The sequence below is a fragment of the Bufo gargarizans genome, chromosome 5 (genome assembly GCF_014858855.1).
Source record: "Bufo gargarizans isolate SCDJY-AF-19 chromosome 5, ASM1485885v1, whole genome shotgun sequence".
NCBI lineage: Eukaryota > Metazoa > Chordata > Amphibia > Anura > Bufonidae > Bufo > Bufo gargarizans.
In genome coordinates this window covers 173,920,552-173,940,562 of record NC_058084.1, presented here as the reverse complement: position 1 = coordinate 173,940,562, position 20,011 = coordinate 173,920,552, and the positions used below count along the sequence as shown (strand labels likewise).

The window sequence follows — 20,011 nt, the reverse complement described above, 5'->3', positions numbered from 1 at the left end:
TTTAGAACTGAAATTTCTTTTATAATGCGCATTACAAAATATACAAACGTATGGGTTCTATTACATTTTATTAATTTAAATTAATTGGCTATACGTGATGATGTAAGAGTAATGTGAGCAGCTGCTATGTTATGCGAGTATGCGCCATGTGAGTATGTATGAATGCCATTCTAAGACGGAGCATAAAATAGGAGTTAGAAATGAATAAACAATTAGTTAAAAGATGGTCATTATTTATAAATTACCGTATTTTTTGCCCCACAAGATGCACTTTTTCCTCCCCAGAAATGGGAGGAAATCTGTGGATGGCACAGTTAAGGGGTGGGGGTCTGTGGATGGAACATATATAACAGTGCCATCCACGGGGGGGGGGAATCTGTGGATGGCTCCCTGTATTTAATGCAGAGTGTGTGTGTGTGTGTGTGTGTGTGTGTGTGTGTGTGTGTGTGTGTGTGTGTGTGTGTGTGTGTGTGTATATATATAATGCACACACTCTGCATTAAATACAGGGAGTTAGAGTCAGACTCCCATCAATCTGAGTCACCCTCTTGCAGATGTGTGTATATAATGTAGAGTGTGCATTATATACACATACACTCTGCATTATAGCTGCATTTCCCACCCTAGTCTTATACTCGAGTCACTAATTTTTCCCATTTTTGGGGGGTAAAATTAGGGGCCTCGGCTTATACTCTGGTCGGCTTATACTCGAGTATATACGGTATATTAAGTTGATTATTTCATGATCCAGTATATAGAATCATAAAAGTTTCATGTTTCAATTTAATTTACAAATGTTTCATGGTAATATTTTATGGGATTTACTTGCTATAAGATTGTTTTATTTTTGTTTTTCAAAAGTGGTTTTATTTGTAGTGATAATTTATTATTGATAACACACACACACACACACACACACACACACACAGAACTATATCTTCATATATAGGAAGATATACATTTTATACAGGATAGTAAAATATTGGTCTTAATGTGAAAATTATATATTTATATTTTCACATTAAAACCAATATATTACTCTTGAGAGACATGGTCTGCCTTGACCATCTGTGAACATCACTCCTGTATGAACAAAACACGAGTGCTTTACCATAAAGTAGGAATCTTGAAAACCTTACAAATGTTCAGTTTTAGTATGTATGGTAAAGCACTCACGTTTTGTTCATACAGGAGTGATGTTCACAGATGGTCAAGGCAGACCCATGTCTCTCAAGAGTTAAAGTCTAAGAATAGTCGTCAAATTTAGTTAATTTGAGTCAAGTATTGGTATATGGAAGAAAAGTATGCAAATACAAGGGTATAACGAAATATTATGTAGTTATCTATTACGCAATTGTATGAATCATAATCAGGATAAGCGAGTATGACATAGTCGTGGCCAAAAGTTGAGAATGACACAAATATTAGTTTTCACAAAGTTTGCCCGCTAAACTGCTTTTAGATCTTTGTTTCAGTTGTTTCTGTGATGTAGTGAAATATAATTACACGCACTTCATAAGTTTCAAAGGTTTTTATCGACAATTACATGACATTTATGCTAAGGGTCAGCATTTTCAGTGTTGGCCCTTCTTTTTCAGGACCTCTGCAATTCGACTGTGCATGCTTTCAAACAACTTCTGGGCCAATTCCTGACAGATAGCAACACATTCTTTCATAATCACTTCTTGGAGTTCGTCAGAATTAGTGGGTTTTTGTTTGTCCACCCGCCTCTTGAGGATTGACCACAAGTTCTCAATGGGATTAAGATCTGGGGAGTTTCCAGGCCATGGACACAAAATGTCAACGTTTTGGTCCCCGAGCCACTTAGTTATCACTTTTGCCTTATGGCATGGTGCTCCATTGCGCTGGAAAATGCATTGTTCTTCACCAAACTGTTGGAAGAAGTTGCTGTTGGAGGGTGTTTTGGTACCAATTCTTTATTCATGGCTGTGGTTTTTGGGCAAAATTGTGAGTGACGAGCCTTTTTCCCGATGCCCCAAACAATTGAAAAGAGGCTTCATAGAATATGACTTTGCCCCAGTCATCGGCAGTCCATTCACCATATTTTATGCAGAAGATCAATCTGTCCCTGATGGTTTTTTGTTTTTTTTGAGAGAAGTGGCTTCTTTGCTGCCCGTCTTGACACCAGGCCATCTTCCAAAAGTCTTTGCCTCACTGTGCGTGCAGATGCGCTCACACCTGCCTGCTGCCATTCCTGAGCAAGCTCTGCACTGGTGGCACTCCGATCTCGCAGCTGAATCCTCTTTAGGAGACTATCCTGGCGCTTGCTGGACTTTCTTGGACGCCCTGAAGCCTTCTTAACAAGAATTGAACCTCTTTCCTTGAATTTCTTGATTATCCTATAAATTGTTGATTGAGGTGCAATTATAGTAGCCACAATATCCTTGCCTGTGAAGCCATTTTTCTGCAACGCAATGATGGCTGCATGTGTTTCTTTGCAGGTCACCATGGTTAACAATGGAAGAACAATGATTTCATGCATCACCCTCCTTTTAACAGGTCAGGTCTGCCATTTTAACCCAATCAGCCTGACATAATGATCTCCAGCCTTGTGCTCATCAACATTCTCACCTGAGTTAACAAGACGATTACTGAAATGATCTCAGCAGGTCCTTTAATGACAGCAATGAAATGCAGTGGAAAGGTTTTTATGGGATTAAGTTAATTTTCATGGCAAAGAAGGACTATGCAATTCATCTGATCACTCTTCATAACATTCTGGAGTATATGCAAATTGCTATTATAAAAACTTAAGCAGCAACTTTTCCAATTTTCAATATTTATGTAATTTTCAAAACTTTTGGCCACGACTGTACATGAACTACATGGTGATCATGGAGTTACTGTAATTGTTATTTGGGATATTGTATTCCACAGAGGTTCCAAATATGGAGGGAGTTAATCCTGGATTAGGGATAGGAATTGAAACTCATTAATGGTCATTTAAAAATAAAGGTCAACTATATTGGAAAGCATATCCTACTATAGCAGTGATGGCGAACCTATGGCACTGGTGCCAGAGGTGGCACTCAGAGTGCCCTCTGTGGGCACCTGTCCCCTGGAAAAAGTCTATGGTGGACCAACATGCCTTGGACTTTTCCTGCCATTCATCAGCCCCAGGACAGACTATGAACGGCACAGGCAGCGCACTGAATGTAGGCAGGGTGTTATAGCTACATGATAAAGTGGAAGATATACAACATTGGTATTCAGGTTATTGTTGTGTTGGCACTTGGTGATAAATAAGTGGGTTTTGGGTTGCAGTTTGGGCACTCAGCCTCTAAAAGGTTCACCATCACTGATCTATAGGGATTATGTTAATACATATTTGTTGCTTTTCTAAACAAAGGTTTAAATTTAAAGCTATATTTTAAAGAAGAATACAATGCAGAATATTACTTTATTTTAAAAAAAAAAAAAGGTAAAGATTTTGTTTTACTGTAGAAATAAATCCACTCAGAATGCATTAGGGCAGTACGGATGCGTTTGAGGCCGCTTGCGAGAGCCTTGAAACGGAGCCCCGAACGCTAGTGTGAAAGTAGCCTTATGTTGAAACATAATATGGTAATAAATAAATGGTATACTGTGATATTATAGGTTAGCTATAATCACCAACTTTGGTGTAGTAATAGGAAGGAAGGAGAAGAAGAGATCTTCAATCAAGACTAAAGTCAACAGGAAATGTAATGTTTTAGAGACTGCGATATTCATGAAGTCTATAAACATAAAGACTGATGTACACAGAGTCCCAGGAAAAGATTTGAAGGTAAAGAAATCTGTGTTATATTCTGGGAAAGGAGTGAAGATAGAGGGTCATTGGAGAGTGACCCAAGACAAGGGTGAAGAGCACCTGAAGCACACCTGTCCATAGACAACTCCAGAGGTAGTTCACAGAAAAAGTTCTGTCCACACAGAAAGGAGGTCCTGTGACAGAAGGACTGGCATACAAAATGGAGAATTGAGCTCAAGAAGAAGAGCGAGTGCTGAAGAGCTTCAGTAAGTGATTTAGAGTTAGAATAGTTAGGGTTCCAGAAGTTAAGACATTTAGCGCCTATGTACGGCCTAGGGTGTTTTTTTTTTTCCCCCTGAAAAAGCTATTCCATTGGATTGCCATAAATACCTCTGTGAAGCTCAGGAATCTGCTACTTATGATACTGCAGTTAAAAGCTTTGTTAGGGCCGCTTCACACGAGCGGATGCCTTGCGTGGCATCCGCTCCGTGACAGAGTGCCAAGACCCGCTGCAGACTGCAGAGGCACGGGGCAGTAACATGACTGTTAATGCTCCGTGCCTCTCTGTGATCTCTTTACTACGAAATCACAGTGACAACTGTGATTTCGTAGTAAAGAGATCACAGAGAGGCACGGAGCATTAACAGTCATGTTACTGCCCCGTGCCTCTGCAGTCTGCAGCGGGTCTTGGCACTCTGTCACGGAGCGGATGCCACGCAAGGCATCCGCTCGTGTGAAGCGGCCCTTAAAGGAGTTCATTTTACTTGATTATCAACAATCATGCTAAGAGGGTGAAATTCTTCATATGAGGCTGGACAGTTACTTATAATTTGATAGAACTTTATAAGCAATTTTTACCGACGAGAAAGAAGGGAAATGACAAAGAAGTCACAGCTGTTCACAGACGCTTCTGAAGATCAAGGAATTCCTGATATGCAAGTAAAAAAATAAAATAAAATCTGTGCTCAGGAAAGCTGTGTCACCACAAATAGTAAACTGTGATAGATCTCGTACATGAACATCATTGGAAGATATGATACAATTCAATTGAAGGACTGCACATCATCCACATACAGTTCTATCAATCTTATCAGACTTTATGCGAGTCAAATTTAAGATGAATAAGTGAAATTACAGTAACAAGATAATGACGACACCAAACGGAAGATGGAGAAAAAGATGCCTAATAAATTTAAGAACTAATCGAATATCTATTTAATTAGTATTGAATCAGTTTACCATATGTTCAGCAAATATTGTTATAGTGTTGTAAAATAAATAATTGCTGGACAATTAATTTACAAAAGAAGAATGAAGTGTTAAAGATAATTGTAAAATCTGATGTTGTAGGTTCGAAAAGATTATCTCACCCTCAAGAGGGGGAAGGGTTAAATAATATGTGATATAATAGTAATTGGTATTTAATATAAAGGCTTTATTAGGGCTCATTCACACCTGCGTTCTTTTCTTCCGGCATAGAGTTCCGTCGTCGGGGCTCTATGCCGGAAGAATCCTGATCAGTTTTATCCTAATGCATTCTGAATGGAGATAAATCCGTTCAGGATGCATCAGGATGTCTTCAGTTCCGGAACGGAACGTTTTTTGGCCGGAGAAAATACCGCAGCATGCTGCGCTTTTTGCTCCGGCCAAAAATCCTGAAGACTTGCCGCAAGGCCGGATCCGGAATGAATGCCCATTGAAAGGCATTGATCCGGCCTTAAGCTAAACGTTGTTTCAGCGCATTGCCGGATCCGACGTTTATCTTTTTCTCAACGACGCTAAAGTCCCGGCAGCCATGGTAAAGTGTAGTGGGGAGCTTACAGTCTGAGCGGCTCCCGGGGCGCTCCAGAGTGACGTCAGGGCGCCCCAAGCGCATGGATCACGTGATCGCATGGCACGTCATCCATGCGCATGGGGCGCCCTGACGTCACTCTGGAGCGCCCCCCGAGAGCCGCACGGACTGTAAGTATACTGCTCCCCCTCTCCCCACTACTACTATGGCAACCCGGACTTTAATAGCGTCCTGGCTGCCATAGTAACACTGAAAGCATTTTAAAGACGGATCCGTCTTCAAATGCTTTCAGTTCACTTGCGTTTTTTCCGGATCCGGCGTGTAATTCCGGCAAGTGGAGCACACGCCGGATCCGGACAATGTAAGTGTGAAAGAGGCCTTACACTACACACTGACACCATCTATAGTAATACACAAGGGTGATGGGATGTCTGTATGAGAACGTCAAGAGTATATTTGAAGTCTCCATATATGACAATGTATAAGCCATACATTAGTAAGACATGCCTGTATCTATGGTATAAATGACTGAGACAGGGGGGGTCATCTTCTTACACTCACTGTGTTGGGGGTGTTTGCTGGCTAGAGATGGAGACATAGACCCTGAAGATTCCTAACCTTCAACAATGATACTTCAAGGACATTAAGACTTTTCCTAAACTATTTCTGTAAATAATCAACTCTCATGAAGACTGAAAATAAATCACATTATTCATTTTTTATATAACTCTTGTTGAGTCCTCCAGGTGTTCTTTACGTCAAATAAACCATACACTATATTTGGAGAGGATTAGGGTTATTCACTTTAGAAAAAAGACGACTGAGAGGAGATCTAATTAATATGTATAAATATATCAGGGGACAGTACAGAGATCTATCCCATCATCTATTTATTCCCAGGACGGTGACTGTGACGAGGGGACATCCTCTGCGTCTGGAGGAAAGAAGGTTTGTACACAAACATAGAAGAGGATTCTTTACGGTAAGAGCAGTGAGACTATGGAACTCTCTGCCTGAGGAGGTGGTGATGGTGAGTACAATAAAGGAATTCAAGAGGGCCATGGACGTATTTCTGGAGTGTAATAATATTACAGGATATAGCTACTAGAGAGAGATCGTTGATCCAGGGATTTATTCTGATTGCCTGATTGGAGTCGGGAAGGAATTTTTATTCCCCTAAAGTGAGGAAAATTGGCTTCTACCTCCCAGTTTTTTTTTTGCCTTCCTCTGGATCAACTTGCAGGATGACAGGCCGAACTGGATGGACAAATGTCTTTTTTCGGCCTTATGTACTATGTTACTATTACCAAATCAGGTTGATAAATACATAAATATATTACACTTGGAGACATATTACAAAAAGGTGAGCTTTTTTTTCTACCTGGCTGTGATGCTTTCAGCTGTGATTGGATCGCTGCACAGCCAGGGAGAAGGAGACACCCATTGAGAAACCCTGGCGTCTCCTCCTGCCTGTACAGATACTCAGTATTAGCATATTGAGCGCGAAAAATACAGGGGGTGGGGGGGGGGGGCACAGGAGCTATTTAAAAAAAAAAAAAAAAAAAAAAAAGGTATTTATCTCAATTAATATAAAACCATGAAAGGTGCTCTTTAGAATTGGGACATGTAATGAAAAATTACATCTTATTTATATTACCTTGTTTTTTGGACTATAAGAATTTTTTAGCATGTAAAGAAACTGAGGTACCTGTAGAGTGAAAACTCACAAAAAGTGGCCCTTTTTGGAAACTACACTCTTCAAGGAATTTATTGATGGGTGTAGTAAGCACTTTGACCCAATAGGCTTTTCATAGAATTTAGAAAAACTTGGCTGTAAAAACCCCCAAAATTTTTTTTCCAATAAATGTTGCTACAAAGGGAGGAAAAAACATCCCACAATTTGTTACCCACTTTCTCCAGAATACAGCAACAAGTCGTAAAATTTATGGCCATAAACTGCTATATGGGCACACTGCAGGGCTCAGAAGGGAAGCAGCATCATTTGGCTTTTGAAGGGCAGATTTCATGAGAATAGTTCTTAAGCCACCACGGCAACAACTGAGGTACCAGTACAGTGTAAAACCACAAAAATTTACCCACATAGGGGTATAGTGATTGACTTGAACCCAAGAGTATTTCATAGATTTTATTTATTTTTTAATTGGGACATGTTAAAAGTTACATTTTATTTCAAGTACCATATTTTGGATTAAAAGGCACTTTTATTATATGTGCAATTTTTTCTTCACAATTCTGGCAGCGCGCTCATTCAGCACTCTGCTTTCAGTGAGCAAGACCAAGGGATGGACTCTTCAGCTACGGAGGTGAACGAGCAGCATTATCCTACCAACTCAAAGGCATTTCTCAGAGCTGCCCACATCTTCCAATGGAGGAGCTACAATTCCATGTGTGCTCACCATTGAAGCTCTATAGGTTCTGGTTTGCAGTGGAAGCTCAGTGCTGTTGACTGACAGTCCCTGCCGGAGCCCACATCAGGCTCCATACACTGGACAAATAGAAGATGCAGACTGTTCGTGGGAAGCATGCGGGCCAATTTAGTCTGCTCCTACTTTGCTGGAATGAACAGACACAGCCAGAGTCTTCTCTTCACACACGTGGCATTTCTGTTTCAGACATCGTGTCAATGCACCAAAGTCTGCTCCTCACGTATTATGGTAACAGGTGACTGACTCCAGAGTCTGCTTCTACATTACTGTGGCCAAACACAGCAGAAACTCCAGAGCCTGCTTTTACTTTACGGTAGTGAACAGACCTGGCAACGCACCGCAAACTTCTCCGACTGCATTGTATTTGCAAGAAAGAGACTAGACTCCAAAGGTTGCTTCTTAAGAGCTCTACTGCACAGGCGGAGCACATACACTAGTAAGGAGATAAACTCTTCGACTGCAGCTGAAGGACCTTTGATTACAATACGTCAGTGATAAGCCGGACCAGGATGGGAAGGTATGTCAGTTTTTATTAAAGTGTGTGTGTAGCAGAGCTGTGTGTGTATAATGTGCGAGTATATGGATACTATAGAGCTGTGTTTGTATGTATTTGTATCATGCCATAATCATGTAGATTTAAACAAAAATAATCTAGCAGAACAAGAATGGCAGGATACTGCAGGTCAATTTGAGGCACATTTACTTCGATAGGTAAATTCAATGAGGTGACCACATGCGCCATTGTTGTTTATGTAAATAGCACACTAAGGTTAACAGAATATTTTATGTGTTGCTACTTTTACAAAATTAGAGCATAAAAAAAAAAATCATGTTTTTGTGTCGCCATTTTCTGAAAAACAATGGTCTTTTGTGAGCACTTGTATTTTGCAGGATGAGATGACATTTTCATTGGTAGCAACCTGGCGTACATAAGACTTTTGGATTGCTTGATGGGAAGCAAGGTGACCAAATTATGGCTGTTTTGACAGTTATTTTTTTACGACGTTTACCTGACTGGGTAGATCGTGTAATATTTTTTATAAAGTCAGGATGATTTATATACTTTTGAGTTTAGCCTTGTGCCTTACCCATCTTATATTGTGGTTTATACAGTTGGGTTGGTTATCCACCATGCACTAACATGATCTGGCCACTGGGTCTGCCTGCTTTGTAGGTTGGATAGGTAACTTTTTACCTAGCTATATAAATCATCCTGACTTTCAAAATTAGTGTACTGATGGATATGATGGGCCCCTCTGATTAGTGGGCTTTTACAGGCATTCTTTGATACGCATAGATCGCTGTATGTTTTAATTTGTGACTTGCCACATGCTGCTATATGGGATCATTTTTTAACCGTCTCTCTGATTGCATTATACTTATTATATGAAATTCAATAAATATTTACATTTTTGTAGTGTGGCTTTTTGGGCGTTAGCGAAACTGCAGGACTGAATAGACAATTATTTTAATGTGAATGCATTTGTTTTGTTTTTAAACTTTGACAAAAAGTAAAATTAACAATGATAGCAAATACAGTGTAATCTTGCATGCCATTTCCTCAACTTCTTTTGTTCATTAGTAAATAATAAACAGTAACATTTAGCAATCACTTCCAATCAGCCAATGCAATTTCCCTAACCCTCAAGTTCTCCGTCTAGCGTGCTATCAGGTAGTAGAGGCACACAGCCCCATTAATCCCTCTGGCTTAAGTTACCCCTATGTGTACATAGTGTGTGGTGACTCGCACCAGAGACCCCTGACTATCAAATTTGTGTGGCTTATTACGATGTTTGAACACTAGTACTGAATATGGTGAGATCTGGTTAATCTGTGACTTTCACATAGTCAGAGTTGGTGTATTGGGACTATACCACCTCAAAGCAATACATTTCCTTGCCATAGACAGTGCTTCTCTTAAGAATAGTGTCATATAATGATCCCAATTTTCTTCGTTCAATATCCCAAATCAAGCAGAAGTCAGGGATACAAACCACCCTTGCTGGCAACAAAGCAGAAAGAAAATCAGTAACTTCCTTCCAAAACTTGCTACCGGATTACAGCTCCACATCATATGCCAGAAATCTGCTTCCAGTTCTCCACATCACGGGCATGTCGTGGATGCAGCTCTGCTCTGCCCATTCTAAACATCCTAGTTGGTGTTAAATATCATTCAGATAATCAGATTTCCAGCACGAAGGAGATAAAACCTTGCATGTTCTTTATTGAATATTTCAAACGTACACACGGTGCAGTGAAAAAGGTCCCTCCATGTCTCTGGTCAGACCGACATGTTTTCGAGCCAGCCCTGTCTGTCTGACCAGGGACATGGAGGAACCTTTTTCACTGCACCGTGTGTACGTTTGAAATATTCAATAAAGAACATGCAAGGTTTTATCTCCTTCGTGCTGGAAATCTGTTTATCTGAATGAAGTTTACGCTGGGCTGACCTGGCTTTTCCGTCGCACGACTGAACTGGTGAGCAGGATTTTTATTAATTTATACAAGGCCTTTGGTGTTCAGCAAGTCTGATGCATGATATAAAAGTTGGATTATTTTGTTGTTAACAGCTGGTGACACATGTAAGTGTAATTCTAATAAAGTCGATATGGACTCTTCTGTGAGTGTGGGTATCAATCTTTTCCATTTATCTATTACTGGAAGGGGATTTGTCTTGATCTTTGCACATACTAGATGTGAGTAGATTGCTGATACTAAACCCTTGGGGCCCTGGGGTTTTGACAACTCCTATAAGTGAATATTTGGAGATTCTAGTGCTGTTGGTTGGGTACTTACTCTGCAAGGCTGCCCTAAGTTGTAAATATGAAAAGAGTACGAGGAATAATCTACTTTTGTGACAAAGTCTCAAACATCATTATTGCTCCTTGATCATAAACATCTCCAAGGATTTTTGCCCCTGCTGTTTGCTGTCTGCTCCCATTACCATCTGTACCTGTGGCAAAGATGGGCTATTCCATAAAGGTTTGTCCGAAACTACTTCAGTGAATTTGGCCAATGTTTTAGCCTCCTTCCACACAGTCTGGCTCAGTTTGTGTATAGGCAACAATGGTCTCTGGAATTTTGGGGACCCCTCCAACACCGACCACAAAGTGCTACAATTTAGGTATAGTGATAAAAAGTACTCTGAGGTAGGCAGGTCTTCTGTTGTATACCATGAATTAATAAGCCTTAATTGACCAGCTTAACATATAAAAAAGTCTGGTAAAGCCATGTTTTGGAGCAGTGTATCCAGTGCAGTGAGTTTAGCCTGTGACCTGCCCCAAATGAAGGTTCTAGTCATAGAATCTAATTCTTTAAATATCGATTTGGGTATATGTGTTTGAGTGCTGAACTACACTCCATAGGGAGTATTACCATTTTAATTAAAGGGGTATTCTCATCTTCGACAAAGGGGTCATATCGCTAGGATATGCCCCCATTGTCTGATAGGTGCGGGTCCCACCGCTGGGACCCACATCTACAACGAGAATGAAGCAGGAAGCACTTTGGCTGGAGGACCCCAGATTTCCCAGGATCCGTCCACCACCAAGCACTGCTTCCATAGAGGCAAATGGGAGCGCACAGCCCATGCGCGTCCCATGCTCCCATTAATTTCTATGGGGCAGACGGCAATAGCCGAGCCAGCGCTTGGCTATTTTCGGCGGCCCCATAGAAATGAATGGAGGGCAGCTGCGCATGCACAGTGTGCCCTCCGTTCATTTCTCAGCTCTGTTCTCATTGTAGGTGCAGGACACAGTCCTAGTGGTATGCCCCCATTGTCTGAGATGGGAAAAACCCTTGGAGTTGATGCGCCCTGCCACTGATATGGGTAGCATTTTCCAACTTTTGAATTTGTTCCGTATGTGACCAATTAAGGGGCAAATATTGAGTGATATAGCCAGAGTATTGTTTAGTGATCTTGACTCCTAAGTACTTAAATGTGTCCACTACTTTTAATTGGGCAACATTGGATGGCCCTTTCCAATCTGACTTACCCAGAGGCATGTAAACTGATTTTTCCCAGTTGATTCTCAGACCTGAATAGTCCCCAAACTCATCAATTAGGGCCACCGCACCTCTGAGAGACGAATCAGGTGATGACATGTATAGGATCATGTCATCTGCATATAGTTCAAGCCGGACTTCCCTCTCTCCCATGGTAACTCCATGTATAGTGTTACCATTTCTCACTCTAATGGCCAGAGTCTCAACTGCCTGGGCAAATAAGAGTGGTGACAATTCAAATCCCCGTAGGCATCCAATCAAATATGGCCATTCTATTGAGTCGAATGCCTTAGCTGCCTCAAGTGATGTCAAAGCCCAATCTGCATTCAGGGAGTAACCCATCTGTGTGCCCACCTGGAGCCTTCTTATATTCTCAGTGGTGGATTTTCACAGCATAAAACCTGTTTGGTTTTGATGAACTAATGACGGGATTACCTGTTTGAGGCGAGCCGCCAATATTCTGATCTGGATTTTATAATCCACTTTTAAAAACAGAGCTATGGGCCTATAAGATCCACACTCAAGAGGATTTTTTTCAGGTTTGAGTAAGGCTACTTTCACACTTGCGGCAGTGTGATCCGGCGGGCAGTTCAGTCGTCGGAACTGGCCGCCGGATCCGCCGATCTGCCGCTGACTGAAAGCATTTGTGAGACGGATCCGGATCCGTCTCACAAATGCATTGCAAGGACGGATCCGTCTCTCCGCTTGTCATGCGGACAGACGGAACCGTCTTGTACATTTTTGCCGATCTGCGCATGCGCATGCCGGAACGACAGATCCGGCATTCTGAATGCCGGATCCGGCGCTAATACATTCCTATGGGAAAAAATGCCGGATCCGGCGTTCAGGCATGTATTCAGTTTTTTGGGCCGGAGAGAAAACCGTAGCATGCTGCGGTTTTCTCTTTTGCCTGATCAGTCAAAACGACTGAACTGAAGACATCCTGATGCAAACTGAACGGATTACTCTCCATTCAGAATGCATGGGGATAAAACTGATCAGTTTTTTTCCGGTATAGAGCTCCTGTGACGGAACTCTATGCCGGGAAAGAAAAACGCAAGTGTGAAAGTACCCTAATAGAATTATAGTGGCCTCCATAAAAGAGTCCGGTAGTTTCCCTGTCCCCAAGTAAAGAAAAAGAGGAAAAGTCCAGCTCGATTAAATGTTACCTTTATTTTTCAGTGCGGATTAAAAGCCAGTTACACTCCAGTCAACTGGACTTTTCCTCTTTTTCTTTACTGAAGTTACGCTGTGGTTCCCAGCATGGTCTGTGCAACAGGGTTTGAGCACACCTACCTCTTTTTGCTTTCCCTGTCCCCAGGGCCGAATGATATGTGCCCAACATTAGGGGAGCCAATACCTCTGCATATTTGGCATAAGCCTCCTTGGGAAGCCCGTCTGGGCCTGGAGATTTCCTGTTGTTAAGGTCGGTTATGGTTTGTAACACTTCTGAGCCAATAGGATGATCTAGTTGGTCGCTTTGTGTTGTAGCAAGTTCTCTGATTCAGATAGGGTTATGCTGGATCTGTATAGATTTTGGTAGAAACATGTGAAGATTCGAACAATTGCCTCCTGGGTGTTGTATTTTTGCCCCATATGGTCTCTAATTGCTAGAATCACTGAGGAGGGCGAGTCATGTCTGATCATTGAGCAAGTAACTTAGCTTTTGAGTTAGGCAACCAATCTGCTGTTTGTTTCAGGAAAAATAATTTCCAGTCAGCTTTGTCTTTAACCACTTCCCATCTGGGCCATTTGCCCCCTTCCTGACCAGGCCTAATTTAGCAAAACTGACATATCTCACTTTATGTGGTAATGACTTTGGAACGCCTTTATTTATCCAAGTCATTCAGAGATTGTTTTCTCGTGACACATTGTACTTCATGATAGTCATAAATTTGAGTCAAAATATTTCACCTTTATTTATGAAAAAATCCCAAATTTACCCAAAAATTTAAAAAATTGGCAATTTTCTAAATTTCAATTTCTCCGCTTTTAAAACAGAAAGCGATACCTCATAAAATATTTATTACTTAACATTCCCCATATGTCTACTTTATGTTGGCATCATTTTGGAAATGTCATTTTATTTTTTTAGGACGTTAGAAGGCTTAGAAGTTTAGAAGCAAAACCCACTTTATAAGGACCAGTTCAGGTCTGAAGTCACTTTGTGGGGCCTACATAGTGGATACCCCCATAAATGACCCCATTGTAGAAACTACACCCCTCAAGGTATTCAAAACCGATTTTACAAACTCTGTTAACCCTTTATGCGTTCCACAAGAATTAAAGGAAAATGGAGATCAAATTTAAAAATGTCACTTTGTTGGCAGATTTTCCATTTTAATCCAATTTTTTCTTTAACACATCGATGGTTAACAGCCAAACAAAACTCAATATTTATTACCCAGATTCTGCGGTTTACAGAAACACCCCACATGTGGTCATAAACTGCTGTATGGGCACACGCAGAAGAAAAGGAACTCCACATGGTTTTTAGATGCCATGTCCCATTTGAAGCCCCCTGATGCACCCTTACAGTAAAAACTCCCAAGAAGTGACCCCATTTTGGAAACTAGGGGATAAGGTGCCAGTTTTATTAGTACTATTTTTGGGTACATATGATTTTTTGATCATTCATTATAACACTTTATGGGGCAAGGTGACCAAAAAATTGGTTGTTTTAGCACAGTTTCTATTTATTTTTACAGCGTTCACCTGAGGGGTTCAGTCAAGTGACATTTTTATAGAGCAGATTGTTACGGACGTGGCGATACCTAATATGTATACTTTTTCTCATTTATTAAAGTTTTACACAATAATAGCATTTTTGAAACAAAAAAAATTATGTTTTAATGTGTCCATGTTCTGAGAGCTATATTTTTTTTTATTTTTTGAGAGATTTTCTTATGTAGGGGCTAATTTTTTGCGGGATGAGGTGACGGTTTTATTGGTACCATTTTGTGGGACATGCGCGTTTTTGATCACTTGGTGTTGCACCTTTTGTGATGCAAGGTGACAAAAATTGCTTGTTTTGACTTTTTTTTTTTTTTTTTTTACGGTGTTCATCTGAGGGGTTAGCTCATGTGATATTTTTATAGAGCTGGTTTTTACGGACGCGGCAATACCCAATATGTATACTTTTTTTACATGTGAAACTTTTTATTTTATTTTTTCAACCCTTTTTTTTTTTTTTTTTTTTTTACACTTTTCGTCCCCCATAAGGTCATACAAGACCTCTGGGGGACATTTGCTTCACTTTTTCTTTTGCACTGTTGATTTCTCCTGTAACTGGGGCTGACATAGTAGCCCTAGTTACAGAAGAAATGCACCCCCCAGAGAGGCTGTACAGCGTGATTCTGCGCTGTACAGCCTCAGAGCAGGGCTGATTGAGGTCTCTGAAAGACCTCACACAGCTCCTGCACTCTCCGGTCCCGGCGGTCACAGGACCGCCGGGCCGGAACAGTAAGCGCACAGTGCTTCCTGCTCTGCATACACAGCGCTCGGTGAGCGCTGTGTCTGCAGCGATCCGGAAGGCAGGGACACCTGGGAACTGTCCCTGCCTTATCTCTGGGTTGCCCTGCTGTCACTGACAGCGGGCAACCCGATCAGCCTGCAGCTGCTGTTTCTGAAAGGACGTTTTAAAACGTGCTTTCAGAAATAGAGGTCCACCCATAGGACGTTTATATCCTATGGGCGGACGGAAAGTGTTTAAGCACCGCAAGATTTGTCTGCCCGCCTGAAGCCAAGCTGTCCTATGGGCATCAGTTGGGTGACTAATGTATTGTTGTTCCAACACGGTGCACTGAGATTCTAGCTCCATTTCAGATCACTTAGGGCCGTTTCACACGAGCGGATGCCGTGCGTGGCATCCGCTCCGTGAAAGAGTGCCAAGACCCGCTGCAGACTGCAGAGGCACGGAGCAGTAACATGACTGTTAATGCTCCGTGCCTCTCTGTGATTTCTTTACTACGAAATCACAGTGAGATAAAGTTGTCACTGTGATTTCGTAGTAAAGAGATCACAGAGAGGCACGGAGCATTATCAGTCATGTTAATGCTCCGTGCCTCTGCCGTCTGCATCGGGTTTTGGCACTCTTTCACGGAGCGGATGCCACGCACGGCATCCGCTCGTGTGAAACGGCCCTTAGTGTCTTTTTTTAATGTAGGTTATGTTAGAGTGTAACGCCCCACACCAAAGCTAGATTGGATTCAAGAATTCCTGCAGTTGGTATGAGGTCCCATCTGTTGAACCCATAAGGCTCAGCCAGAACAGGTGTATAGTTATCCTGTACATTATTAATGGAGCTCTGCGCATTAACATGCCTAGTATTGGGGAGTGATCTGATATTCCCTGGGGTAGGTAGGTTATGGATCTCATATTTAACAATGTTATTCCATTGCCTAGCATGTAATCTATCCTGATTAAGGAGTCGTGACCACCACCATGACATGAATACACCCTAGATTCTGGATGTTTAGTTCTCCATAGATCAAACCATCTGAATTCAGCTAAAAATCTATTGAGTTTCAAGATATTTCCTGTATATGACTGCAACTAGTAGTCGGTCCGAGAGGTCTAACTATGTTTAATTCTCCCATACATATACGAGTGTGCGGCCCATTGTGCCCATGGTCTCTTTAGGGCCCCAGAGGTGTTAGGTAGTAGATGTGTCTCCTGGAGGCACAAAATTCGCAGGCTGGAATGTCGGATGAAAGCGAACACCATTGATCTTTTTTGTGGGGGTACCCAATCCTCTGACATTCCAAGATAGGATTTTCAAGTCTGCCTTGGTATCCAGGGTAAGCCTATAATACCAGGGGTTGCACTTACTGCAATGGCATATATTGTAGTGTGGTTAACAGTAGGTAACCGAAAAAAAATTAAACAAATTGAACAACCCATGTTCGCGAACAGTTAAAATCATGTAAACATATACTACATCTGGTATAACCTGCCTCTAACCAGACTATAGGCCAATAAACCGGGATGCCTCTGTCTTTGATGTTTTGACATTGGCATGTCGGCTGTGGCCACTACTATGATAAACTGGTGTCTCTCTACAATGTTTGCTTATATTTATATAGGTGCAACCAGAAACTGTAATTCACTATAGCTGGAACAGTTCAACTTATCCTAGCCAGTCCATTGGCGCCAATCGATTTTCCACCCTTAGGCTCTGCCAGGAGTCTAAGGCTCTATTCACACGTCCGCAATGTGTTTTGCGGATACACGGAGACACGGATCCGCAAAACACGGAAAGCGGCAATGTGCTTTCCGCATTTTGCGGACCGCACATTGCCGACATAATAGAATATGCCTGTTCTTGTCCGCAATTGCGGACAAGAATAGGACATGTTCTATTTTTTTGCGGAAACGGAAGCACGGATGCGGAAGTGCAGATCCGCAAATGTGGATGCGGACAGCACATTCCGTCCCCATAGAGAATGAATGGGTCCGCACCCTTTCCGCAAAATTGCGGAAAGGATGCGGACCCATTTTGCGGACGTGTGAATGGAGCCTTAGCGTCTCTGTGAGCTTCGCCTCATAGCTAGCCATTCAGCGACTTCTCCAGGGGAGGTAAAAATATACCACTTGGTCGCCATCCTCCATTCGTAGTTTTGCAGGATAGCCCATGGAGTATGGTATGCTGGCTTCTCTCAGGTGTCACTTGACATCCATAAAAAAGGTGGCTTATTGTTTCTGCAGTTCCATAGAAAAATCCAAGAATATGGATACTCTGGTGTTGCCGTATTCAATTATTTTTTTCTCCTGGCAAGAGCCAATATCTTATCTCTGTTTTTGCAAATGAGGAATCTTGCGAGCATGAATCTAGGAGTGGCTCGAGGTGGAGGTGGTTTTTCGGGTACTCTATGAGCTATTTCCACTGCAAAAGCCGACGAGAAATTAGCATCTGGAAAAAGTTCTTTCATCCAGGTTTCAATAAATTCTTCAGGTTTGCAGCCTTCCACTCTTTCAGGCAAGCCAATGATCCTGATGTTATTTCTGCGGAGCCTATTTTCTAGGTCATCTGCTTTCTGTTTCCAGAGCTCCGCTTTAGTGTTAAGGTCAGAAATAGATCTGGCGGTAGCGTCTTCTGTGCCTGGATTTCATAATACACGCTCTTCAGGGTGTTGAACTCTCTCATAAATTGTGCATGTCTTGACGCAGGAAGCCCAGGTCGATCTTGACTTCGTCCAATTTCCCTGTGAGAGATATTTTACATGCAGTAATAGCTTCTAGAACCTGAGCTGTTACTTGCTTAAGAATAGGTTCATCTTGGACTTCGCCAGAAGCATTTACAGGAGCTTTTATATATGATGCAGTGCTGGCTCTGGTATGCATATTCCTCTGCGGTAGAGGTGACCGTGAATTCTCATCAGGTTGTCTGGCAAATTCTTTTAATTTGTCTGCAGCACTTGGTGCTTTTTGTGGCCCCATTGTTACAATCGATGATTGAGTAATAGACAGTGAGTATAGTTGTGTCTGGGGCTGATATATTGTAGTGTGTTTTCCTGTTAGTTCTAAAGCTGCCAGTGGATCTGGCAAGTCCTTTCCATGGAGCAGAATTATGCTTCTATGGGTATATCTCGTCCAGGAAGTCTGGGGTTAACCCTTATTCTTTGTGTGAGGGAGCTTAGCCGTACTGTGTAGCACAGGATGATCAGTGGGCTTCACTGTGGGTAGGCTCTGCGCTGACTGGAGTTCTTTCCTTCTCCCAGTACCAAGGTCGAGCTCCCAATATGGCTTTTTGGCGAGAAAACTATTGGAGGTGTGCAGCTTCAATCGTGCCCCGTCCTCGGCCACAGCAGCACTCTGAATAGTGTTCGCTTTGCGATCCCCACTTTCTCTCCTCCTTATCTGTGCTCCTTCTGCCTTTCCCCGCTGCTCTCACTTTGTCTCGTGCACCGCAGCGCTCTGTATAGCCGCAACTCTGCCTCCTCCTCCACCCTCGTCTCACTGGTCCCAACTCTGCACGCTCCGGTGGCCGCTCAGGATGTTTCTCGGGGCGTCTTGCTGGCAGGTCAGTACATTACACCCTCAGAAGTCGCGATAGACTGTTGGAGACTTTACATTTCTTGAGGTCTGCAGGATTTATCCCAGTAGTGCCACGCCAGCCTTGGAGCACCGCTCAGATGAGTCTAGCCATCTTGGCTTCTGGCCACGCCCCCCTGAATGCATTTTTTGAATATCTTAATTCATACTTTGTGTCTAAAAACCACAAGCAGCTTTACACATAGTGCTAAAACCATTTACTGTATAAGAAATCTCAGTACGGTGTCATCAAGATAGATACTGAAGACCTATCCTCCAGACAGATCATCAATAATAGATCTGTATGGGGTCGGACAACCGACTCCCCATTAGTAAACTGTTTTGGCAGCCACCAGCACAGAATTAAAGATGAGCCGGGAAGCAGAAGACTCTTCACTGTGTGTAGGCTCTGCTGGCATATTGTTGCTCAGCGCCCATTCAAGAGAATAGGAGCTGAGCCGACACAGCCACAACAGTGGACAGTCTTCGGCTTCTGGCCCCATCCATGATTGTGTTTCCAACAGTAGACCATAGGGGTGTCAAAGCCCAATCAATCCGATGTTAATGACCTGCCCAGCTGGATAACCCTTTACACAGGCACAATGGCTTGTCCATATAGGTGGCTGGACCTGGTACTACAGCCCCTTTATTCAGCAGGGATCCTAAGGAAAGATCATCAATAACCAAGTCCTGGAAAACTCCATTTACAATAAATTTGATAGATTTGTTTCTTACCGGTGTCTTTATCTCTGGCTTTATACACTTGTCCATAGGTACCTTCCCCAATGATTCCAATAATGTCAAATTTGTCCACACAACGCTTGCCCCAGTCTATTTCATTCTCATGGATTTCACCACAGCGAGGACCACAGATCCTTTAAGATAGTTAGAAGCAGAAACAATGAAGACCATGAACCTCCACTTACTAAAATTAAGCACAAATCTAACAGTCTTATTTAAAGGGCAAACTCTGTACTGTAATGT

General features: G+C 42.1%; 1 protein-coding gene across 1 annotated transcript in view; it reads right to left on the bottom strand.

The window, feature by feature from the left end:
- Positions 1-20,011, bottom strand: part of CDK13 (cyclin dependent kinase 13) — a 60,597-nt gene that overhangs the window by 27,123 nt on the left and 13,463 nt on the right. Inside the window, exon 4 of the mRNA XM_044293130.1 lies at positions 19,763-19,902. Within this exon, the coding sequence (XP_044149065.1) occupies positions 19,763-19,902 (140 nt within the window). The remainder of the gene's footprint in view (positions 1-19,762; positions 19,903-20,011) is intronic.